We start from the raw sequence: 22,630 nt of genomic DNA on the forward strand, positions 1-22,630 counted from the left end.
AAACACCAACGCATGTTTTTTATATACGTACTTTCAAATGTTTAAGGTCACTAGGGGAAATATAGCCAATTACTTCAGGCAACAGTTCTTTGGTAAATTTTCAAAATATGTCATGCTGCTTAAAGATCCTCTGTACACATGAAATGACATATTGTAAGTAACGTTGAAATATTAGTGCCATGAGTTCAGTAAATGATATAACCAATGGGAATTGGCGAATTCTTATCTTAACACATCTTCACACCAGCTGTTCACATGCACGATATTGGCACATGCTTTTCAGCAATTTGATGCTTTTCATCTGCATTGAATTGCAGTTGGTACCTTTGGTCAGAGGAGAAATCAATTTTCGATCTAAGTACGTATATGTGCATAACACATAATGAGTGTTTTAACTGAGTGTGAACATTTGAAAGGAAGTATATTACATTCTGAAGATGTATTGTACTCATTCCAAGTAGATGAGATTTGGCACTCGACATTCAAGAAATCCAGACGTTTTCCACTGTGTGGCATTCAGAAGGTCAAATTATACTTTATTGTTGACATTCGGGAGATTAAGGCATACTTCAGAAATGCAAGTAATACATTGAACTGAAGTAATGCAAGTAATGTATCGTACTGAAGTAATGGAAGTAATGTATTGTACTGAAGCAATGGAAGTACTGTATTGTAAAATGCATTTGCCCTGGTATGATCTTCGAAAATGAAAAAGAAGTTAGTCATACATTCAACCAAAACTATCAATCGCCACTAACCACACAAAATGTGTTATTTGCACATTATAATGGTTATTATTACATCCGATGATGGACTGAGACTGTTGGTTAACATCTAGATCTGCCACCTCTGTCTCCCTGCAAGCAGGCCACATGCCAACTTGTCCAATGTTTGTTGACAAGAAGCTTCAAACATCGCCGCGTGAAGGGATGTTTGCTTCCAGTTCAAACATCCGTCTTATTGCAGAACCGTTTTCTGATCACATGACAGCGTCCCGTTCAACATGGATATACACGAGGGCTGCCTGCTCAAAGTTTTGTGTCTTTTGTGCACCATCTTATCGTCGGGAGGTAAGAAGGGTCCATCATTCTATATGCACGGTGGTTGCATTGTACTTTGGTACATACTGCACAGACCTTCGCGGAAGTAGAAGTGAATATATTAGTAAAGAAAACTGAAATCTAGGACATCTTGTGTAATTTTTGCACTACCGATACTCTATTAATGCGTTATCAATCTTTATCACACGAAAGGATTTCGATTTTTGTCGTACCAACATCTTATCACAAGTGTACGTTTTAGCTAAGATCCCATTTTAACGTAATGTATTTACTGAAATGTTTGTCGGATATGTACACGGATGTGTGGTTGTTTGTGTAGTACCCACCCTTTGACCTGCCGCTAAAATACGGTATTTTATTTAACTGTCCGATCCATGTTTCTTTCCCTACAATGTGTAAAGAAAACAACCTATAGTCGTATTACAAACCATAACCATGTTGAAAAATACTAATAGTTGCATTACCGATATTTACGTCATGGGCAAACACTGCATTCCTATATTACCGCCATCGAAAAGAAACACTGTATACTGTTTTACATGGACAAACATTTTATAGTTGTATTATCAGCATGTAACACATAGACAGACACGTTATAGTGGTATTACGAGCATGTGCCACATAGATAAACACTTTATAGTGGCATTACCAACAAGTGCTATACGGAGAAACGCTTTATAGTGGTATTGCGTACATGTGCTACATGGACAAACATTTTATAGTCGTATTATTAACATGTGTTATATGGACAAGCACTTTATAGTGGTATGACCAACATGTGCTACATGGACAAGCACGTTATAGTGGCATTGCCAACATGTGCTACATGGAAAATGATGTTGTAGTGGTATTACTGTCATGTGCTATATGGACAATCACTTTGTAGTGGTATGACCAACATGTGTTATATGGACAAGCACTTTATTGTGATATTACCAACATTTGCTACATGGACAAACACCATACAGTTGTATTACTAACATGTGCTACATGGACACTGTGTTATATGGACAATCACCTTAAGGTGGTATGACGACATGGGCTATATTAAGAAACATCTCACAGTTGTATTACTAACATGTGTTACATGGACAAGCACATCATAGTGGTATTACCAACATGTGCTGCATGGACAAACACGTTATAGTGGTATTACTAACATGTGTTACATGGACAAGCACTGTATAGTGGTATTACGATTGTTATGGTTAAGAATTTCCCGTGACAAACTATGTAAGAAATCCCCTGTGAACCAGCAAAACAGAACAAAGACAAGTCGTAAACGTTCAAATTCTGTATTATTATGCAACGAGAGCAAGGTATACAAAGTCACAAGTCAATTCCACAATACTGATTTCAAGTACAATTCAAGAGAGACAAAAGGTCACAAAATACAATATAGCAAACTCACCAGAGTCTTAGTGAGAGAGAGAATCAACTATACAGAATGTAAACACAGCGATCGGTCTGACAGCAGATAATGTAGATTCAGGCTTTGGCGGGTTTTGATGATCAAGCTTTGGCAATGTAACTCCAGTAAATATGAATGAGTGTCGCCCTCAACACGACAATCAGCCTTTTTATATACACTAAATAAAATAAGTCATTTCGCGAAAGTTCGGGCACTTAAGACTATCGTCAACACTGTAGAATGCCCTCGAATGAGTCTCCCGGAAGTAAACACATCGAAAACTAGGAGCAGATAAATTCCGGAAAACCAGAATCCTAAAAGTGTTGACCATCTATAAAACGAAATGTGACCCATCATAATTATTATTCAAAACACTAAAAGTTGTGACCAAATAATAATTATTACTGAATTAATAACAAAATATACAGAAAATACACACTCGTAACACGAACGTGTGCTAAATGGACCAACATTTTACAGTGGTAATATTAATATGTGCTATATGAGCAAGCACTTTTTAGTGGTATTACCAACATGTGCTACATGGACAAACACTTTACAGTGGTATGATCAACGTGTGCTACATGGACAAAGATTTTATTGTGGTTTTACTAACATGTGTTGTATGGACAAGCATTTTATAGTGGTGTGACCAACATGTGCTTCATGGAGAAACACGTTACAGTTGTATTACCAACATCTGTTACACAGACAAACACTTTTCAGTTGTATTAGTAACATGTGTTATATGGACAAACACATTTTATAGTTGTGTAATCACAATTTATTATGTTCACGAAAATGTTAAAGCTATGTTACCAACCTTCACCCCCAGGACAGATAGTATAATGCTGAGTAACGACTCGCATTACGTTCACAGCTGCCAGTACCATTAACCGAACACGGAAGGATGGCATCTGTGGTAGGTGTGAATAGTTGGTCCAGCAGAAATCGCAACTTCAGGATGAATAACTTCTTAATGGACAGATACAAACATTCTTCTGGGCACGATTACGTAACTGCAATCCTTAAGCTGCTGATACTTGTCACTGAAACTGTAGTGTTAATGATGCATTTTCAAAACTGTATTAACAGTCTCGGAACGCACGCTTTAATGCTAGATTTCACAAGGTCAAATTAAACCATGCTAATTTAACATTGACTGATCGAGGAATCCAACCAATGTTTTGTAATGAATGTTTGTTTCTTTTTTCGTAATGATGTGGTATGTTTTCATTGTTCGCAATTTGTAAAGACGAAGTTTAACCTTCCCTTATGTATTTTGCATGGACAGTGTTGGGCCATTTGTTTTTTTAATTTTTTCCTGCCCAGATGCATTTGTTCATTTCCGGTATAACATCGAAGTAAATACATGTTCCTTTTAACCAACGCTGTGTTCCAACCCTGTACAAACTGTGGAACGAGTACAAAGTAAAGGGCAAATAGATAAAGTCAATTTTGATGTCCCGAAGGTTTCGTTGCATCAGTAAACTGACAATGGTTTGTTCTTTGCCATGTAGGCATTTCGCGAGTGTTCTTGTTTTTACAAACTAATAGCAAAATATCTCTTCCTGCTTTCAAAACTATGGAACATGTATCATGGAACGATGGGCATAACGTTTGCTGATGACGAGTCACAGCCACAGGAGACTCTCCACAAGACTGTATGATGCAAGAAGCTGATAAGCTGTGTCATCTTTGCCATCGTTGGACAAATGTATTCTGAATATCTAAAGATACCTGACTGTATGATGTGAGGGGTGATTTTTACCTGCTAATGGTCACTTTCCATTTTATGAGTAACATTAGTGATAAGCGTGGTGATCTTCACAGACATCTCACCTTGTCGCGAACACCTGGTGTCATCACAATGTAATACTGATTCATCAACACATGCCTATGATGAATTCGAATTTAAAATCACAGAGACTGTTTATGAATATGGCAATTGTATTTATTTATCATTTACCTATATAGAAACTATGTCTGACTGCATATATGCGTAAATATTCCATAATATTGTCCTTGTTCTTACTCATATTTTGCTAAAATGTATTCAACAGACACAAAGGTTTTTGAAATAACAATTGTGATGCCATCTTTGTAGAGGTTACAGTGGTGCGCTTCAATGTAAATTAATCTAACAATATTCGACTAAAATAAACAAGAAGTTTTAAAAAAGTTTGGTCGCGATTGGATTCCCGCGAGCGGTGTTATGAAAGTGGCATTTCACAATAATCGCTCGATGCTTTCGTCTTTCAAACTGAACTCATATTACAGCAGTATCCAGTATTATTCGTATCTGGCTTGAATAACCTTTTACTATATCCGTTCTGCTCTGATTGATGACAAGGAAACGTATCTTGAGAATGTTTATGCATGATATTACTGGCAATATCGTCCTCTGATTAGAATATCTCTTCAATATTGTTATGACCCGAAGAATACATTGATGCATACACTCACGCGCAGACATCATTCAGAAAGCATGGCACGTCGCATTAGGAATCAGATGTGACTTTTCATAAATTCTTCATCTGAATGTCCTGTTTTAATGCCAAAGCAGCAGACTGTTTATATGTGATCACACAAGGAGAATTCCTTATATGTGTCCAGAAAAATCTGACGTAAGGCTACAGATGATCCCTGAGATGACGATGCCATGAAAAATACTACCCATTCTACTCCATGGGTGCAGGTATTTTGTTCTAAGTATTTCGAGCTCATTTCAAGTGGCATATTTCTTGTCGCCATTCCGGCAAGTTGGAAAGACAAGGCCAGTGAAAATCAAACCGTTTTTTGATTATGCGCGTAGGGTTTACAAAACGTGAGGGATCATTTCGAACATTCTTCACCAGAAACATTGGGTTTGTGATTCAGAATACATGTACAAACATTGTGTGTAGGATGACTCTGCCAGAGACTGGTACCTAGCTAATGGGCGTAGCTCCGTCATACTTTGACATACACCCATGATCTGTTAGGCATTACCTCATTTTGTGTGCCAGAGAGAACGGCTAGATTGAAAGCACGATATAGAGTGAAACTACTTCTAGCGTCAGAGGAGCTGGGTGCACAGTTGTTAAAGTGTGTTTTCTAAAGTGTATTGTTTATTTGTATATAAGGCCATTCGACCTACAGTACAAAATAGTAAACAGTACAGATGCGTTACCCGATATGTATACAATATGGGTCAAAGAGGCAAATTTCACTAACAGTATTTCGGAGAAAACACTTAGTACAGATATAGCACAAGGTTGTTAGACATGTTACATATCTGTAAGTTTATATAGGATGGTACATTATACAGCTGAGCTATCAGATGTGTACATACCACAAATAGACCATGATGTTAACACTATGTCACAGCATAAACGCATTTTAAATGTTCTACAGAGTTGTTAATATATTACATATCCGAGAGGTATACATAGGCTTCAGGCAAAGACATATTTCCCACTTGGTTGGTTATAGAATTATACATCAGGAACATTTTTAATGACAGTGTCCAAACCTTTTCTGGTTTGACTGCGAGTATTTTGCACCCTGGTCTAAATATTACATACACACCAATATGTGAAATATTATATAGTAAGGTTGGATTTCCAATGTAATTCTAATGTAATACACTACAAGTGTTTTACTTGCTTAGCCATGTGCATATACTGATAACGCGAGCATATATGCTCCATGCGGACGTAAATGCATTGGCTATTGGGTGACTAGTGTTTGTATTTGTGGCACTGGATCTAAAACTAAACTCGCACTATCATAATCACCTTCCACAGTACAGCATAGCCATTCACGATTAGCCGGCGAAACATATTCCATATTCCATATTGACTGGATTACTACAATTTATTGACACAAACGAGAACACAAGTGGACATGATGTAATTACTTGCTTTGTGCAAGCACGAAACCGTTATAGGTATTACTGAACCGTTACAGGTATTCCTGAACCGTTGCAGGTATTTCTGAACCGTTATGGGTATTCTTGAACCGTTATAGGTATTCCTGAGCACTTCCCGAATGCATTTCCAGCAGAAATTCATAATTCAAAAGTCTTTGCATGATGGAGCATTTCCAAATTGCTCGCTGAGCGATTCACCTCAGAAGCATATCTTCAAGAATCACTGTCAACTGGAGATGGAAGGGGGTTTTCGTTAACTGGTGTGGCTATCCTGTCCCTCCGATTTTATCTTCTATCTACAAACACCGGCATCGGAAGAAGTGTGCAGCTGACAAAACACGTGACTGCGTCGTACATGTTCAAACCGAGAAAAGTATCAGGCATGTTTCCCATATTTTGGAAATATCTCCTTATGTCGACCCTAACACATCTTGAAAGCTTTATTGACCCCCTAGATATGACTGTGGCGAAGGTTTTCCACAAGAATCTTATGAGGCTTTGATAGATTCGGCGTGGCGTGGCGTGGCGTGGCGTGGCGTGGCGTGGCGTGGCGTGGCGTGGCGTGGCGTGGCGTGGCGTGGCGTGGCGTGTGGTCCTGTACGCATAGCTCAGGTCACGAATCAGCTGAAGTTAAGAGCACCATCGAGGTCTGACGGTCCTTGGACAGGTGATCGTGTTTGTCAGCTTGACTACTGAGAGTTTCTAGGATTTCTGTCCTGTCCCACAACGAAGCACATAACACATGTGATCTCTCCTTAGGCAAGTGAGTTTGTTCAACATTGCCCCTGTTCACCTAGCAGAAAATGGGTACCCGATGGAATAAGTCATGTAACCACTAACCTTCAGCACCTAACAGGCTGCTTGGGTTTATTCGGCGTAATAATAATCAGATTTGATTGGGCGCTTCGAGCATGCATTGTGCATGGAGTAATGTGCATGATAAATGGGCTATTATTATTATGAACTGAAATTCTCGAGTGAACCCAAGGTTGGAGGTCGCCAGGTACATATGCACACGAAGGAAAGTTGACTGGAAAGTTGGGAGGCATTCTTCATGTCATACTCTTGAAAATACTGCATTACCTCTACGGATACGTTCGATACCCTATATGGGTACAATATGGGAAGGCCCTTTCTTGTGCCCATCCGAATTAATACCCTTTAGTATTGTTGGAATGTTGCTAAGTGAGGCGTAAAACTAACACACTCCCTCACTCATAGACCGACTTATGCCGACTCGATTTCCCCAGCATTTGTCATGTCTAGTTCAGATGAGTAATCTTTTGTTAGACTTTGATATATTCTAGATTAACTGTTGTGTTTTGATTTCAATATGATTAGGAGTTTGGCCAGGATACAAGAGAGTGCAGTAAGAGGGCGGGCGTGAGAGTGCTAACTCTAATTTACCCTGAAACTTCCGAACCATGACTTGGATATGACGTCTCAATAACCCATGCTTGCTGTAGGAGGCGACAATCGGGATCGTATGGTCAGGCTCGCTAACTTGGTTGGCACATGTCATCGCATCCCAGCTCTATAGGTCGATGCTCATGATACTGATCACCGGATTGTCTGGTTCACTCTCGATTATTTTCAAACCTCCACAATTTTGCTGGAATATTGCTTACACGATGAAAATGTTAGAAACATACATTACATTGATACGGTAAGTAGATGAAGATCTTTTAACCTCAGTACACAATGGACGGACGAAGGACAAGATTTTAGTCTGACTACAAACGTCTGGTTAGTAGCAAATCATGTGAATGTTTTGTAATGAATGTATTACAAGATATACATATCAAGAATATAATCCGAACATGAAAGGAATGACTATTTTTATGAACTCATCGACACTTGATAAATGTTATCACTGACTTGCTGAATCTGTACAAGCTGGATGGCTTTGTATAGTAGATACTGACGCATCAGTTTTTATTAAGGTGTACGTTGACGAGTTCTATTGCAAACAATGATTACCAGAATTTGTTGTTATCAACCTTAACGCGTTACATTAATAGGTGTGTGGTAAGTTTACGACAAACAGTGGAGTGGTGTTGTTTTGTATATTGCATACATCCAGGAACGACAAGCAATGAAGTATTAAGCGACCACTGCTTGTGACAATATGTCAAATAGGCGAAACTAATTTGAATGATAAATCATTTTGGAATAACTTTGAACCATACAGTCAAGTCTCGGTAATCCGACATCCTCATTATACGATAAAATGTCGGATTAAGGAGGATATCGAACTAAATAAATGAGAACAAAAGTGTCGGATAAACGGAGGTCAGAATAACTAGATGTATATTAGGAGTCGGTGTGGATGCAGCATCTACTTATGTAGTTGTTTCACACTGGACATGTTCTTCACCAGGTCACCCCCACGAGGAGGATGTTCTGCAGGAGCTGGACCACGAGACGCACCTCTTTTCCCATATCCTCGACGACCATCACTACATCCGTCACCTTCGTCCCGCCAGCATCAACGAGTCTCTCACCATCAGGTTGGCTGTCGCGGTCACCGCTATCACAGATTTGGTAGGTTTTGTTTAATTAGTTTGTTGTGTAATGCCGAGCTCAGCAATATTCCTACTCTGCGGCGTCGATCTGTGAATAATCGAGCCTAGACTAAGCAGCCCAGTAATCAATATTATGCTCATCTGGCTATGTAACTGGGATACGATTATGTGTCCCATCCAAGTCAGCAACCTCTCCACCCCATCCGGTTAGCCGACTCTTATGACAAGCACGGGTTGCTGAAGGCATTCCAACCCGGCTTTTCAAGGTTTAGATCGGGCAAGTAACAGGCACCTTGTGTTGTGGCACCACGCCTATCTAATAACCCTCCATGATTAATATACATGTATATATCTTTGTTCTCTTTCAGGATGAAAGTTCACAAGAACTGTCATCATCTTTATTATTAAAGACGGTATGTATGAACGCACCATATACTAGTGAATACTACCTTTAAAAATATCTACAATCATTCGGGGTATCCATGTTGGATTCATTCCATGTCCCTAGAAGTAAGGCAGTCTCACAGGTTAGGTTGTGACACTACATGGCGGACAGTATTTGAAAATATGCCTTCAGAATCGGTCTTTATTCTGTATAAATTCCTAAATGCAAAAAACAAAATGCTGACAAATGAAACTATGTTTGTTTAACGTTTCCCTCAGCAATATTCCATTTATACGACGGCATTCTATCAATACTCGACCCAGTGCCAGACATTACAGTGGCTGACATTAGGAGCATCGATGTACGAAGTTAGGATACGATGACATGCATGAGACACATATACGAACCAGGTACCAATGTAAATGCGCCTGTTTCGATAAGCATGGGTTTGCACGAGATCAGTTCTAAACAGAATCGTCACGCGTCAAGAAAGTTGAAGTCTATACTGAACAGGGTAAAATAGGTCTAAAGTATTTGTTTTAAAATATAGTCCCCATTGCGCCGATGAAGTCTATTCACTATGACACCATGTGACGAGACGTAGCTCCCCAATTAATCTCCAATCAAGTCTCATCATGGACAGGTACGGAATATACTTCGCTTTCTTGTATTGACCACGTTTTGTCTGCTCAGATAAGAGAAAATGGGTCTCTCTTAGATCAAGTTTCACTGTTTTGATGTAGTAATCGTGTTCAGTTACAATACATAATGTCACAATTTGACTGTTTCAGTATTGGCGAGATTATCGACTGAGTTGGAACACGAGTCAGTATGGAGGCGTGTCCTCATTGTCAGTGCCTGCCTCTCAGATCTGGAAGCCCGACTTCAGTATGTTACACACGTAAGGTTTTACTTCAAACAGACTCATTGTTACGTGGTACAAGCTTAAGGTCTGAGACAGGGGCTTCATATATTAAGTATATGTTCGTTTATTAGAATTACTATCATGTTAAGTCTAAGACCGCTTTTTGAACCGCTTGTTAACAACTGATCAGCTGTACTGAATACAGTACATTGGTTACTTATAATATTCGAATTGCTAATTATTATGAAGCTATTGCTTTCCCTATCCTGGTATATTCTTCGAAATACTGTTTCGCTGATTACATGATGTAAAGGCATAAACGCCCTGAACGTACAATGAGATGACATAAGATGAATGGCACTCTGAAACACTCATTTGTTGCAGGATGTATGGCTCTTTCGAACACATATCCCACGACTTAGCGTCTGTAGCATATACTGGTGATGTTTCCCTATATTCACACTATCGGGTCAGGAGCAGATGTCCCATCAACATCAGCAACTTCCCCTACGACTCCCACCTGTGTCACATAACCTTGCTGGACACCTCCTACTCCTCCCAGTTCATCAGACTCCACTTCCTGCACCCCGGACATGGAGTCACTGATGACGTCATGAATGACCAGACTGACTTCGAGGCCAACATCGGCAGTCAATGGACGGCCAAAGCTAGTGCTGTTAGGAAAACGATTGGTCAACTGTATGACCCCGAACTAGTGGACTACATCAGCGTGAGCGTGCGCCTTGTTCGGAAATCACAGTTTTACCACTGCGTTGTAGTCGGCCCCGCCGTCCTCATTTCCCTTCTGGTTCCCGTGATCTTTCTCATGCACGTCGACTCTACCGCAAAGACCACTCTAGGTACTTGAACTATGACAGATTATCTATCCATTTTAACCTTCACTTTGTTGCCAAGTAACCTACATATTTTCCCCATGTTTGTGTTTCAGGTGCATGTGTCCTCATCTGCTTGACAGTGTTGCTGAAACATTTCTGTGACATCCTCGGTCCTAACCGGTCGGAGACACCAAACATAGGTAATCATCGCATCTTCATCTTACACACTAAACATACCTATCAGTTTGTTCCCTCTTCCCAAGGCAGTTCTGAAATATATTTTGGGGATATTATGTAGTTGTGACCAGCCAGCGCCACATTAGGGTTTAAGGTTAGAGCTTGACGTCACTGATGTCTTGTTCAGGAGGCGGATAATGTGCTGTCCTGTGATCAGATGTGTAGACACACTGTTCTTACCCGATGCAGGAATGCTGGTCGGGAGATACAGTTGAAACTATATACATCAGGATATAGTGAAAGGTCATGTTCTGGCGATGTATTAGTATGTCCATATATATACTTCGTCACCTAGGGCGCCATCTGCCTTCACATTTACTTATCTCCTGGTGTTGAGGGGAAGTTGTTTGTTTACAATTCCTCTGTGGTTAAAGTCTCCAGAATTACTCTCTGACTATCAATAAATATTGGAACACTTGAATTTGCTTTGAAACTGTAATAATATTATCATAATATGATATTTTAATAAGGACTGAAATATTGCGAGATGAAACAAGTGCAAACATTGCGTGATTTTATCAAGTAGATAGTTCCATTATGGAAGAAATATTTCTTTTTTGGAAAATATCCCGAAACAAATGGAACTGTTGAACAAGCTGAACACATGAACAGTTTATCATATCGAGTTTTATGTTCTACTTGACAGCGGTGTTCTACGTGGTGACGATGGCACTGTCCAGCGTGAGTATCATCATGTCTACACTGGTCACGTCCACGTCAAGGCAAGGGAGCACGGGGAAGTCTGTTCCTGCATGTCTCAGTTCAGTAAGTTGTCAGAAACAGGAAACAGCATAACCACATATTACAATATTACAAAGTACATAGTCTGGGTGCCGGTGGGTAGGCTAGTAGTGTTAGAAACACCGTTTATGAATTAAAATCGTTTGTTCTTTTTCGGAAAGTATCCAAATTCAAAGTACAAATAAACATACTCAATACTTTGATAAACTGTAATCTTTTCCTGGTAAATATTATATCACTGAGTCTGGTTACGAAAAGGGAGGCAACTCGTATATCAATAAATTCCCCGCCGCTTCGAGCAAGGCGATGTCAATACCGACTTAATCCCTCTCCAGGGGTACTGGTGCTGAGGTAGATAATGAGATTTTGTGCAGATATCTACTAGTGCTTATTTCACAATGGATCTTATAATCTTATAAGTTGACTTTCTGGGCAATACAAACAGAAGCCCTGCATGACAGCACAATTAAAGTAATATTTATTATGATTATCGATAATATAAGGAATACACATGATTTTCCCCATCTAAAAACGACAAATGTATTGATTATGTAAACTACAAAAGGTTGAGAACACTGCTGCCAGGGTTATCCATGCTTATTCAAAGGTACCAGCCCCGTGACTCATCTAAATCCAAATAGGGGCTTCAGCCTAAAGCACCAACATCTATATGCCAGACCATGCTTACCAAATCCCACAACACTAACTGTAGTCAAGACACACTTTTTCAACTTAGCTCTAGGTCAGTGAAATTATTTTTCTAAGATACGACAAAGCCTTTGTACAGCATTGTCCTGGATATGTGCTATTGTTTTATATTGCCAGATAATTAATTTTAATGATACATCCGTTCTTCTTTTGAGCTGGATTTAAAAATGCTTCATAAAAATCCTTAAAGCGAGAAACACAGTACTGGGTCAAAGATGTTGCACCACGTCTCAAAGATGAAACATAATGTCCAGTACTATCACAGAAGGACTTTATACTCACAGAATGCATTTAAGAAACGTAGTATCAATACCATGATGGTTCTATAATGCTTAGGATTTGTTAAAATTTACTAATTCTCGCAAAAGAAGCAAGTTCCACTCTGGCAAAACGTTAGATTTTTCCGTATTCCACCATACCACATAATAAACATAGTAAACATGGTGACCGTATATACATGTGTATATCGTATCTCAAGACTTAAATCACTTGATTGTGTGGTCCAGACTCGACTATAGCAGTTCAGGACCAACATTTGCCGAATTTCCCCAATATCCTTGCTTCAGTGCAAGGAAACAGTATCCCATTGGAAAGAAAACATGTGCTCGTCTTTTTCTATTTCTCAATGGATTGAATTTATTTTACGGTTTTTTTTCAACCCGTGAAGGTCCCGGGGTAGAATAGGCCTTCAGCAACCCATGCATGCCATAAAAGGTGATTGTGCTTGTCGTGAGAGGCCACTAACGGGATCATTTGGTCAGACGCGCTGACTTGGTTGACACATGTCATCGGTTCCCAATTGCGCAGATCGATGCTCATGTTGTTGATCACTGGATTGTGTGGTCCAGACTCGATTATTTACAGGCCGCCACCATATAGCTGGAATTTTGCTGAGTGCGGTGTAAAACTAAACTCACTCACTTACGTTTTTTGCAAAGTCTGAAGGAACGTCATTTGACAAAAATGTTAAACTGTAGGTACGATGATCGGATTTCGTACAATAACAATAGGATATCCAATAACCTTCCACTGATGTACCAACTGAACCAGAAATAAAGGAGCCCCCATGCATGAGACCACTGTATTGGTTTCATGTTTCGTGGCCTCAGTAAGACATTCAAAAGGTTGTGCAGTAGATATTTTGAGTGTTTGATGTTTTATTAAGTGGCCTTTTGAAACATGAGGAAATTGCCACGACGTTTATTGGAAAATCATATATGTGAGATTAATTTTTTAAAGTAAAAAACCAGATAATGGTATCTGCATACGTAAAGTTTCATCGTGAATATTTATGATATGTCGTGGTTTATTGCGTTAATATTATATTTGACGTTTGAAATTTCGTTAGCGTCAATCTATGTACATTTATATGTCGTGCATTATTAATAATGCAATAGTTTATTCAAATTATCTTAGTCACTGTGCTTTTTACAAATTTAGTCAACCCAGGATGGACAATGTGTTATAAATACTCGCACAGACAATGGAGGCTGCACAGTATGCAGGGGAAAAGGAAGGAAACGTTGAGCTTAATTTTTTGTATGTACGACAACACTGTTTTGGATGACATTGTCTGCGTTTGTGTTAGATATCCGTATTATGTCGTGTTAGTTATCAGTGAGTGAATACGTTCAAAAGAAAGGTCAGGTATCCTCTACAAGAACAGATACGACATATATATATTGTTTTGATTACGCTCCTCACTCCTCACTCCTACGCCCGCGGTTCGATTCTGCACATGATCACAATGTGTGAAGCCCTTTTCAGGTGACAAACCAAGGACAAACCAGTGCAAATTCTTGGATCCAAACTCACATTGCGTGGATCTTGGCACATGCCAGGGGCATATATCTGCGTCGAGAAAACTCGCCAACAAGGCCACATGTGGAAATGATTGTTTGTGAAAAATATCATTCTTCACGTATCATTTATCAGATATATCCATTTGTATCTTACCTTCATGTAAAATTTCACCCGTCAATGACACTTTACCAAGATTCCGTGTCAACGTCACCCCTCCAAGGAAAGTGACAACTGGAAAAAATATTACCGGGTGTCGCAGTGACCACCAAACTCTCGCCTAGAAGCTGTATCGCTAACAATCGTATGACGTCATAATATGACGCATGCAGTGCCAGGAGTTCAGAAAACGTTGCATTCAATTTATACATTGAATCCTTTGCACACTCAACCTAAACACAATTTACCATTTTCATGGAAGTTTTAAGCTTGTCAGAATGTGGATCACTGATTTTTACAAATCCTATTGAGAGGCAGACGCCATTTTGTTTACATGTCATATGGTCGGTCGCGATCTTCAAAGTAAAATGAAATCATATTTTGTACATTTAACTTGGAGGTAAGATAAATACATTGTGTGCTTCTCTCTAGGCTAATATGATCTGATATGCTCATCTTTGTAGCAATTTTATAGGAGTGTAGTCTGCATAGATCTCTTAATCAATATACAACATTCATTAAAACGACTTTAAATATTTGTGACATTTTATGAAGTAGAGAAATATTATTTTGAGATTACCCGATGGCATAATGAGTTTCTAAAACCAATTTGCTTTCTCATTAAAAATAATTTTAGTAACGTTGCACCTCAATAATCTTGAAAACGTGATGTGAATTCTCATGATGAGTATGAGCTGCCGGAAAATAAATCTCCTGATAAAAGTGATATCCTGGTACTAATGAGTTTGTGCTGTCCCTTGCGATCAATTTGTATCGATGATGTTGGACGTAAGGTACTGTAGAACAAGCATACGCATATCCCTATGCTGCTAATGATTTCGAGTCCCACGCGGATTCTGTGTAATTACGATGTGTCTCTCCAGATGCTGCTTGGTCGATACGGACTCCGTCGGTGGTTGTGCATGGACTCCTACAACAACGTGGACCAGAGTGCGAGCTTCGTGTCCATGAAAACCTCGGCTGACTACCCTGAACAGGACTCTGATGTAACACCTCTGAAGGACGGTGAAAGCGACCTGAAGGAGGTCTCGCGCAATTTGCGCATGCTCGTTGGTAGATATTCTGCGGATCAGGTCATCAAACACAACGACTCGGAATGGCGGGAGGTCGCTCTTGTCATCGACCGCCTGCTTTTCCTGATCTTCCTCGGGCTTTTTCTCCTGACCACTTTGTCTCTTCTTACATGATGGATGCATCTAGCTAATAAGATTCCTTCAGGGGTAGACAGTGATGTCCCTGATGATCACGTTCCTGGAGCTATAAAGCCAGTTTGCTTAGTTAGGCCGGATATGCGTTGTATGAGTACCCACCGCCTAGTCGCTTACGTATGTGTTGTAAACTTTGTCTCTCACTACCCTGCAGGTGCAAATGCATTACTACCTTGAATTTCGCTTATTGTCAAATGTTACTATCGTATTCACAGTCTTGTGGTCAGAGCTAAACTTGTTCGTTTGAGGCTTGTTCCGAATTAGAATAGGATAGGATGTCATTGTTTTTATGGGTTGAAGAGGGGCATGAAGGGGAAGAAGGGGTGTTTCGATGGGCATGTTTGTTTAGAGAGTATATAGGGGTTGCAACTTCATTTGACAGGTTTGTTTAGAGAGTGTGGATGTACCGCCATTGGTCCTGTTTGGTTAAAAAGTTCATAGGGGTTGTACCTTCATTTGGCAGCTTTCTTAGAGATTTCATTAGATACCTTCATTTGGCAGGTATTGTCAAGAGAGAGAGGGGTTGTACCTCACTGTACCTTCATTTGCATGTGTGTTAAGAGAGTTCATATGTGTTGTACCTCCATTGTACCTTCATTTGGCAGGTGTGTTGAGAGAGCGCATTGGGGTTGTACCTGCATTGTACCTTCATTTGGCAGGTGTGTTGAGAGAGCGCATTGGGGTTGTACCTCCATTGTACCTTCATTTGGCAGGTGTGTTGAGAGAGTTCATAGCGTACCTTCATTTGGCTGGTGTGTTAAGAGAGCGCATTGGGGTTGTACCTCCATTGTACCTTCATTTGGCAGGTGTGTTGAGAGAGTTCATAAGGTAACTTCATTTGGCAGGTGTGTTGAGAGAGTTCATAGGTATTGTACCTCCATTGTACCTTCATTTGGCAGGTGTGTTGAGAGAGCGCATTGGGGTTGTACCTCCATTGTACCTTCATTTGGCAGGTGTGTTGAGAAAGTTCATAGCGTACCTTCATTTGGCTGGTGTGTTAAGAGAGCGCATTGGGGTTGTACCTCCACTGTCTCTTCATTTGGCAGGTGTGTTGAGAGAGTTCATACGGGTTGTACCTCCATTGTACCTTCATTTGGCTGGTTTGTTTAGAGAGTTCATAAGGTACCTTCATTTGGCAGGTGTGTTGAGAGATTTCATAGCAGTTGTGCTTTCAATGTATCTTCATTTGGAAAGTTTGAATAGATATTTCATATGGGTTGCATCTTCATTTGTAAGGTTTGTTCAGAGAGTTCATACGGGTTGTGCCTTTATTTGGCAGGTTTGTTTACAGATTTCATATGTGCTGTACCTTCATTTGGCAGCTTTGGTTAGTGTGTACATCCTTTCACTGAGCACGTTTGTTCTGAGAGTGTGTTGGGGTTGAGCCTTTATTGGTCAGGTTTGTTTAGAGGGAGCAAAGCTGTTGAAGATTCTTTAGGTATAATTGCTCAGAGAGAGGTTAAACACTTTAATTTCGCTGGAAAGTTTGTTGAGATCGACGAGAAGGGTTATGCTGTTATTGAACAGGTATGTTTAGGGAGACTATAGAGACTGTAAAACTGAACGGATGGTCAGTAGCCGAAGAACTAAACCGAAAACCTGATTTAAAGTTGACAGTTTTCCTTTGTAGATAGGATTGCCAAATTTGTGTTTAGCATTGTGTGTCAGGTGATTGCGTTTCTTTAGTGCACTAGTATACCGAAATCCCATAAATAAAGACGAAGCAAAAAATATGTTGTCGTTTGACCTCCTACACAAAATTTTGTGGTATAATTGACTTCCGTATATCAGAGGCAGTGGGGTAGCGTTCTCTCCTCACGACGAACACGGGGGGTTGATTCCCCTCATAGGTACAATGTGTAGATCCCACTTTGATTTTGTTGGAATATTGCTGAAAACCGCTAAAACTGTACACATTCACTATTGTACATCCTGCACCACAGTTCACCACCTTACCATTACCATACACCACTACACCCTACACGTTTCATTACGTCCGTCCATACACCACTACATCCTACACACGGCATTACTTCCGTCCATACACCACTACATCCTACACACGACATTACTTCCGTCCATACACCACTACAACCTACACACGACATTACTTCCGTCCATACACCACTACATGCTACACACGGCATTACTTCCGTCCATACACCACTACATCCTACACACGGCATTACTTCCGTCCATACACCACTACATCCTACACACGGCATTAATTCCGTCCATACACCACTACATCCTACGCACGGCATTACTTCCATCCATACACCACTACATCCTACACACGACATTACTTCCATCCATACACCACTACATCCTACACACGGCATTACTTCCGTCCATACACCACTACATCCTACACACGTCTTTACTTCCGTCCATACATCACTACATCCTACACACGGCATTACTTCCATCCATACACCACTACATCCTACACACGACATTACTTCCATCCATACACCACTACATCCTACACACGGCATTACTTCCATCCATACACCACTACATCCTACACACGTCTTCACTTCCGTCCATACATCACTACATCCTACACACGACATTACTTCCATCCATACACCACTACATCCTACACACGTCTTTACTTCCGTCCATACACCACTACATCCTACACACGTCTTTACTTCCATCCATACACCACTACATCCTACACACGGCATTACTTCCGCCCATACACCACTACATCCTACACAAGGCATTACTTCCGTCCATACACCACTACATCCTACACACGACATTACTTCCATCCATACACCACTACATCCTACACACGGCATTACTTCCATCCATACACCACTACATCCTACACAAGGCATTACTTCCGTCCATACACCACTACATCCTACACACGACATTACTTCCATCCATACACCACTACATCCTACACACGGCATTACTTCCGCTCATACACCACTACATCCTACACACGGCATTACTTCCATCCATACACCACTACATCCTACACACGACATTACTTCCATCCATACACCACTACATCCTACACACGACATTACTTCCATCCATACACCACTACATCCTACACACGGCATTACTTCCATCCATACACCACTACATCCTACACACGTCTTTACTTCCGTCCATACACCACTACATCCTACACACGACATTACTTCCATCCATACACCACTACATCCTACACACGGCATTACTTCCATCCATACATCACTACATCCTACACACGGCATTACTTCCATCCATACACCACTACATCCTACACACGACATTACTTCCATCCATACACCACTACATCCTACACACGGCATTACTTCCATCCATACACCACTACATCCTACACACGTCTTTACTTCCGTCCATACACCACTACATCCTACACACGACATTACTTCCGTCCATACACCACTACATCCTACACACGACATTACTTCCGTCCATACACCACTACATCCTACACACGGCATTACTTCCGTCCATACACCACTACATCCTACACACGGCATTACTTCCGTCCATACACCACTACATCCTACACACGGCATTACTTCCGTCCATACACCACTACATGCTACACACGGCATTACTTCCGTCCATACACCACTACATCCTACACACGGCATTACTTCCGTCCATACACCACTACATCCTACACACGGCATTAATTCCGTCCATACACCACTACATCCTACGCACGGCATTACTTCCATCCATACACCACTACATCCTACACACGACATTACTTCCGTCCATACACCACTACATCCTACACACGGCATTAATTCCGTCCATACACCACTACATCCTACGCACGGCATTACTTCCATCCATACACCACTACATCCTACACACGACATTACTTCCATCCATACACCACTACATCCTACACACGGCATTACTTCCGTCCATACACCACTACATCCTACACACGTCTTTACTTCCGTCCATACATCACTACATCCTACACACGGCATTACTTCCATCCATACACCACTACATCCTACACACGACATTACTTCCATCCATACACCACTACATCCTACACACGGCATTACTTCCATCCATACACCACTACATCCTACACACGTCTTCACTTCCGTCCATACATCACTACATCCTACACACGACATTACTTCCATCCATACACCACTACATCCTACACACGTCTTTACTTCCGTCCATACACCACTACATCCTACACACGTCTTTACTTCCATCCATACACCACTACATCCTACACACGGCATTACTTCCGCCCATACACCACTACATCCTACACAAGGCATTACTTCCGTCCATACACCACTACATCCTACACACGACATTACTTCCATCCATACACCACTACATCCTACACACGGCATTACTTCCATCCATACACCACTACATCCTACACAAGGCATTACTTCCGTCCATACACCACTACATCCTACACACGACATTACTTCCATCCATACACCACTACATCCTACACACGGCATTACTTCCGCTCATACACCACTACATCCTACACACGGCATTACTTCCATCCATACACCACTACATCCTACACACGACATTACTTCCATCCATACACCACTACATCCTACACACGACATTACTTCCATCCATACACCACTACATCCTACACACGGCATTACTTCCATCCATACACCACTACATCCTACACACGTCTTTACTTCCGTCCATACACCACTACATCCTACACACGTCTTTACTTCCGTCCATACATCACTACATCCTACACACGGCATTACTTCCATCCATACATCACTACATCCTACACACGGCATTACTTCCGTCCATACACCACTACATCCTACACACGGCATTACTTCCATCCATACACCACTACATCCTACACACGGCATTACTTCCGTCCATACAGCACTACATCCTACACACGGCATTACTTCAGTCTATACACCACTACATCCTACGCACGGCATTACTTCCATCCATACACCACTACATCCTACACACGGCATTACTTCCATCCATACACCACTACATCCTACACACGGCATTACTTCCATCCATACACCACTACATCCTACACACGACATTACTTCCATCCATACACCACTACATCCTACACACGTCTTTACTTCCGTCCATACACCACTACATCCTACACACGTCTTTACTTCCGTCCATACACCACTACATCCTACACACGACATTACTTCCATCCATACACCACTACATCCTACACACGGCATTACTTCCGTCCATACACCACTACATCCTACACACGTCTTTACTTCCGTCCATACATCACTACATCCTACACACAGCATTACTTCCATCCATACACCACTACATCCTACACACGACATTACTTCCATCCATACACCACTACATCCTACACACGGCATTACTTCCGTCCATACACCATTACATCCTACACACGGCATTACTTCCATCCATACACCACTACATCCTACACACGACATTACTTCCATCCATACACCATTACATCCTACACACGGCATTACTTCCATCCATACACCACTACATCCTACACACGGCATTACTTCCGTCCATACACCATTACATCCTACACACGACATTACTTCCATCCATACACCACTACATCCTACACACGACATTACTTCCATCCATACACCACTACATCCTACACACGGCATTACTTCCGTCCATACACCACTACATCCTACACACGACATTACTTCCATCCATACACCATTACATCCTACACACGTCTTTACTTCCGTCCATACATCACTGCATCCTACACACGGCATTACATCCGTCCATACACCACTACATCCTACGCACGGCATTACTTCCGTCCATACACCACTACATCCTACACACGGCATTACTTCCATCCATACACCACTACATCCTACACACGGCATTACTTCCGTCCATACACCATTACATCCTACACACGTCTTTACTTCCGTCCATACATCACTACATCCTACACACGGCATTACATCCGTCCATACACCACTACATCCTACGCACGGCATTACTTCTGTCCATACAGCACTACATCCTACACACGGCATTACTTCCATCCATACACCACTACATCCTACGCACGGCATTACTTCCATCCATACACCACTACATACTACACACGACATTACTTCCATCCATACACCACTACATCCTACACACGGCATTACTTCCGTCCATACACCACTACATCCTACACACGGCATTACATCCATTCATACACCACTACATCCTACACACGGCATTAATTCCATCCATACACCACTACATCCTACACACGGCATTACTTCCGTCCATACACCACTACATCCTACACACGGCATTACTTCCGTCCATACACCACTACATCCTACACAAGGCATTACATCCATCCATACACCACTACATCCTACGCACGGCATTACGTCCATCCATACACCAATACATCCTACACACGGCATTACTTCCATCCATACACCACTACACCCTACACACGGCATTACGCCAATCCACACACCACTATATCCTACATACAGTATTAGGTCATACCACTCAGTACTACATCCTACTACATAGTACTTCATCCTACCACAGATTCCTATATCCTACCACACACTGCCTCATCCTGCCTTACAATTCTACATCCTGCATCACAGTACCACATCATACTACACAGTACTACATCCTACAAACAGCTCTGCATCCTGTCACACAGTACATCATGCACAATACAATAGTGGAACACAATACTTTCAACAGCACAGAAGCAGTTGTTGCCACACCG

The 22,630-nt window shown here is 41.1% G+C and overlaps 1 protein-coding gene across 1 annotated transcript; it reads left to right on the forward strand.

Moving 5' to 3' along the window:
* Window positions 1–1,003: 1,003 nt before the first annotated feature.
* Window positions 1,004–15,849, forward strand: LOC137291856 (neuronal acetylcholine receptor subunit alpha-3-like). Its single transcript, XM_067823400.1, has 8 exons — window positions 1,004–1,070; window positions 8,766–8,929; window positions 9,279–9,323; window positions 10,087–10,196; window positions 10,545–11,020; window positions 11,110–11,196; window positions 11,880–11,998; window positions 15,526–15,849. The coding sequence occupies exons 1-8, from the start codon at window positions 1,004–1,006 to the stop codon at window positions 15,847–15,849; spliced, it is 1,392 nt and encodes a 463-aa protein (XP_067679501.1).
* Window positions 15,850–22,630: the final 6,781 nt, after the last annotated feature.

The sequence above is a fragment of the Haliotis asinina genome, chromosome 7, assembly GCF_037392515.1.
Source record: "Haliotis asinina isolate JCU_RB_2024 chromosome 7, JCU_Hal_asi_v2, whole genome shotgun sequence".
Classification (NCBI taxonomy): Eukaryota; Metazoa; Mollusca; class Gastropoda; order Lepetellida; family Haliotidae; genus Haliotis; species Haliotis asinina.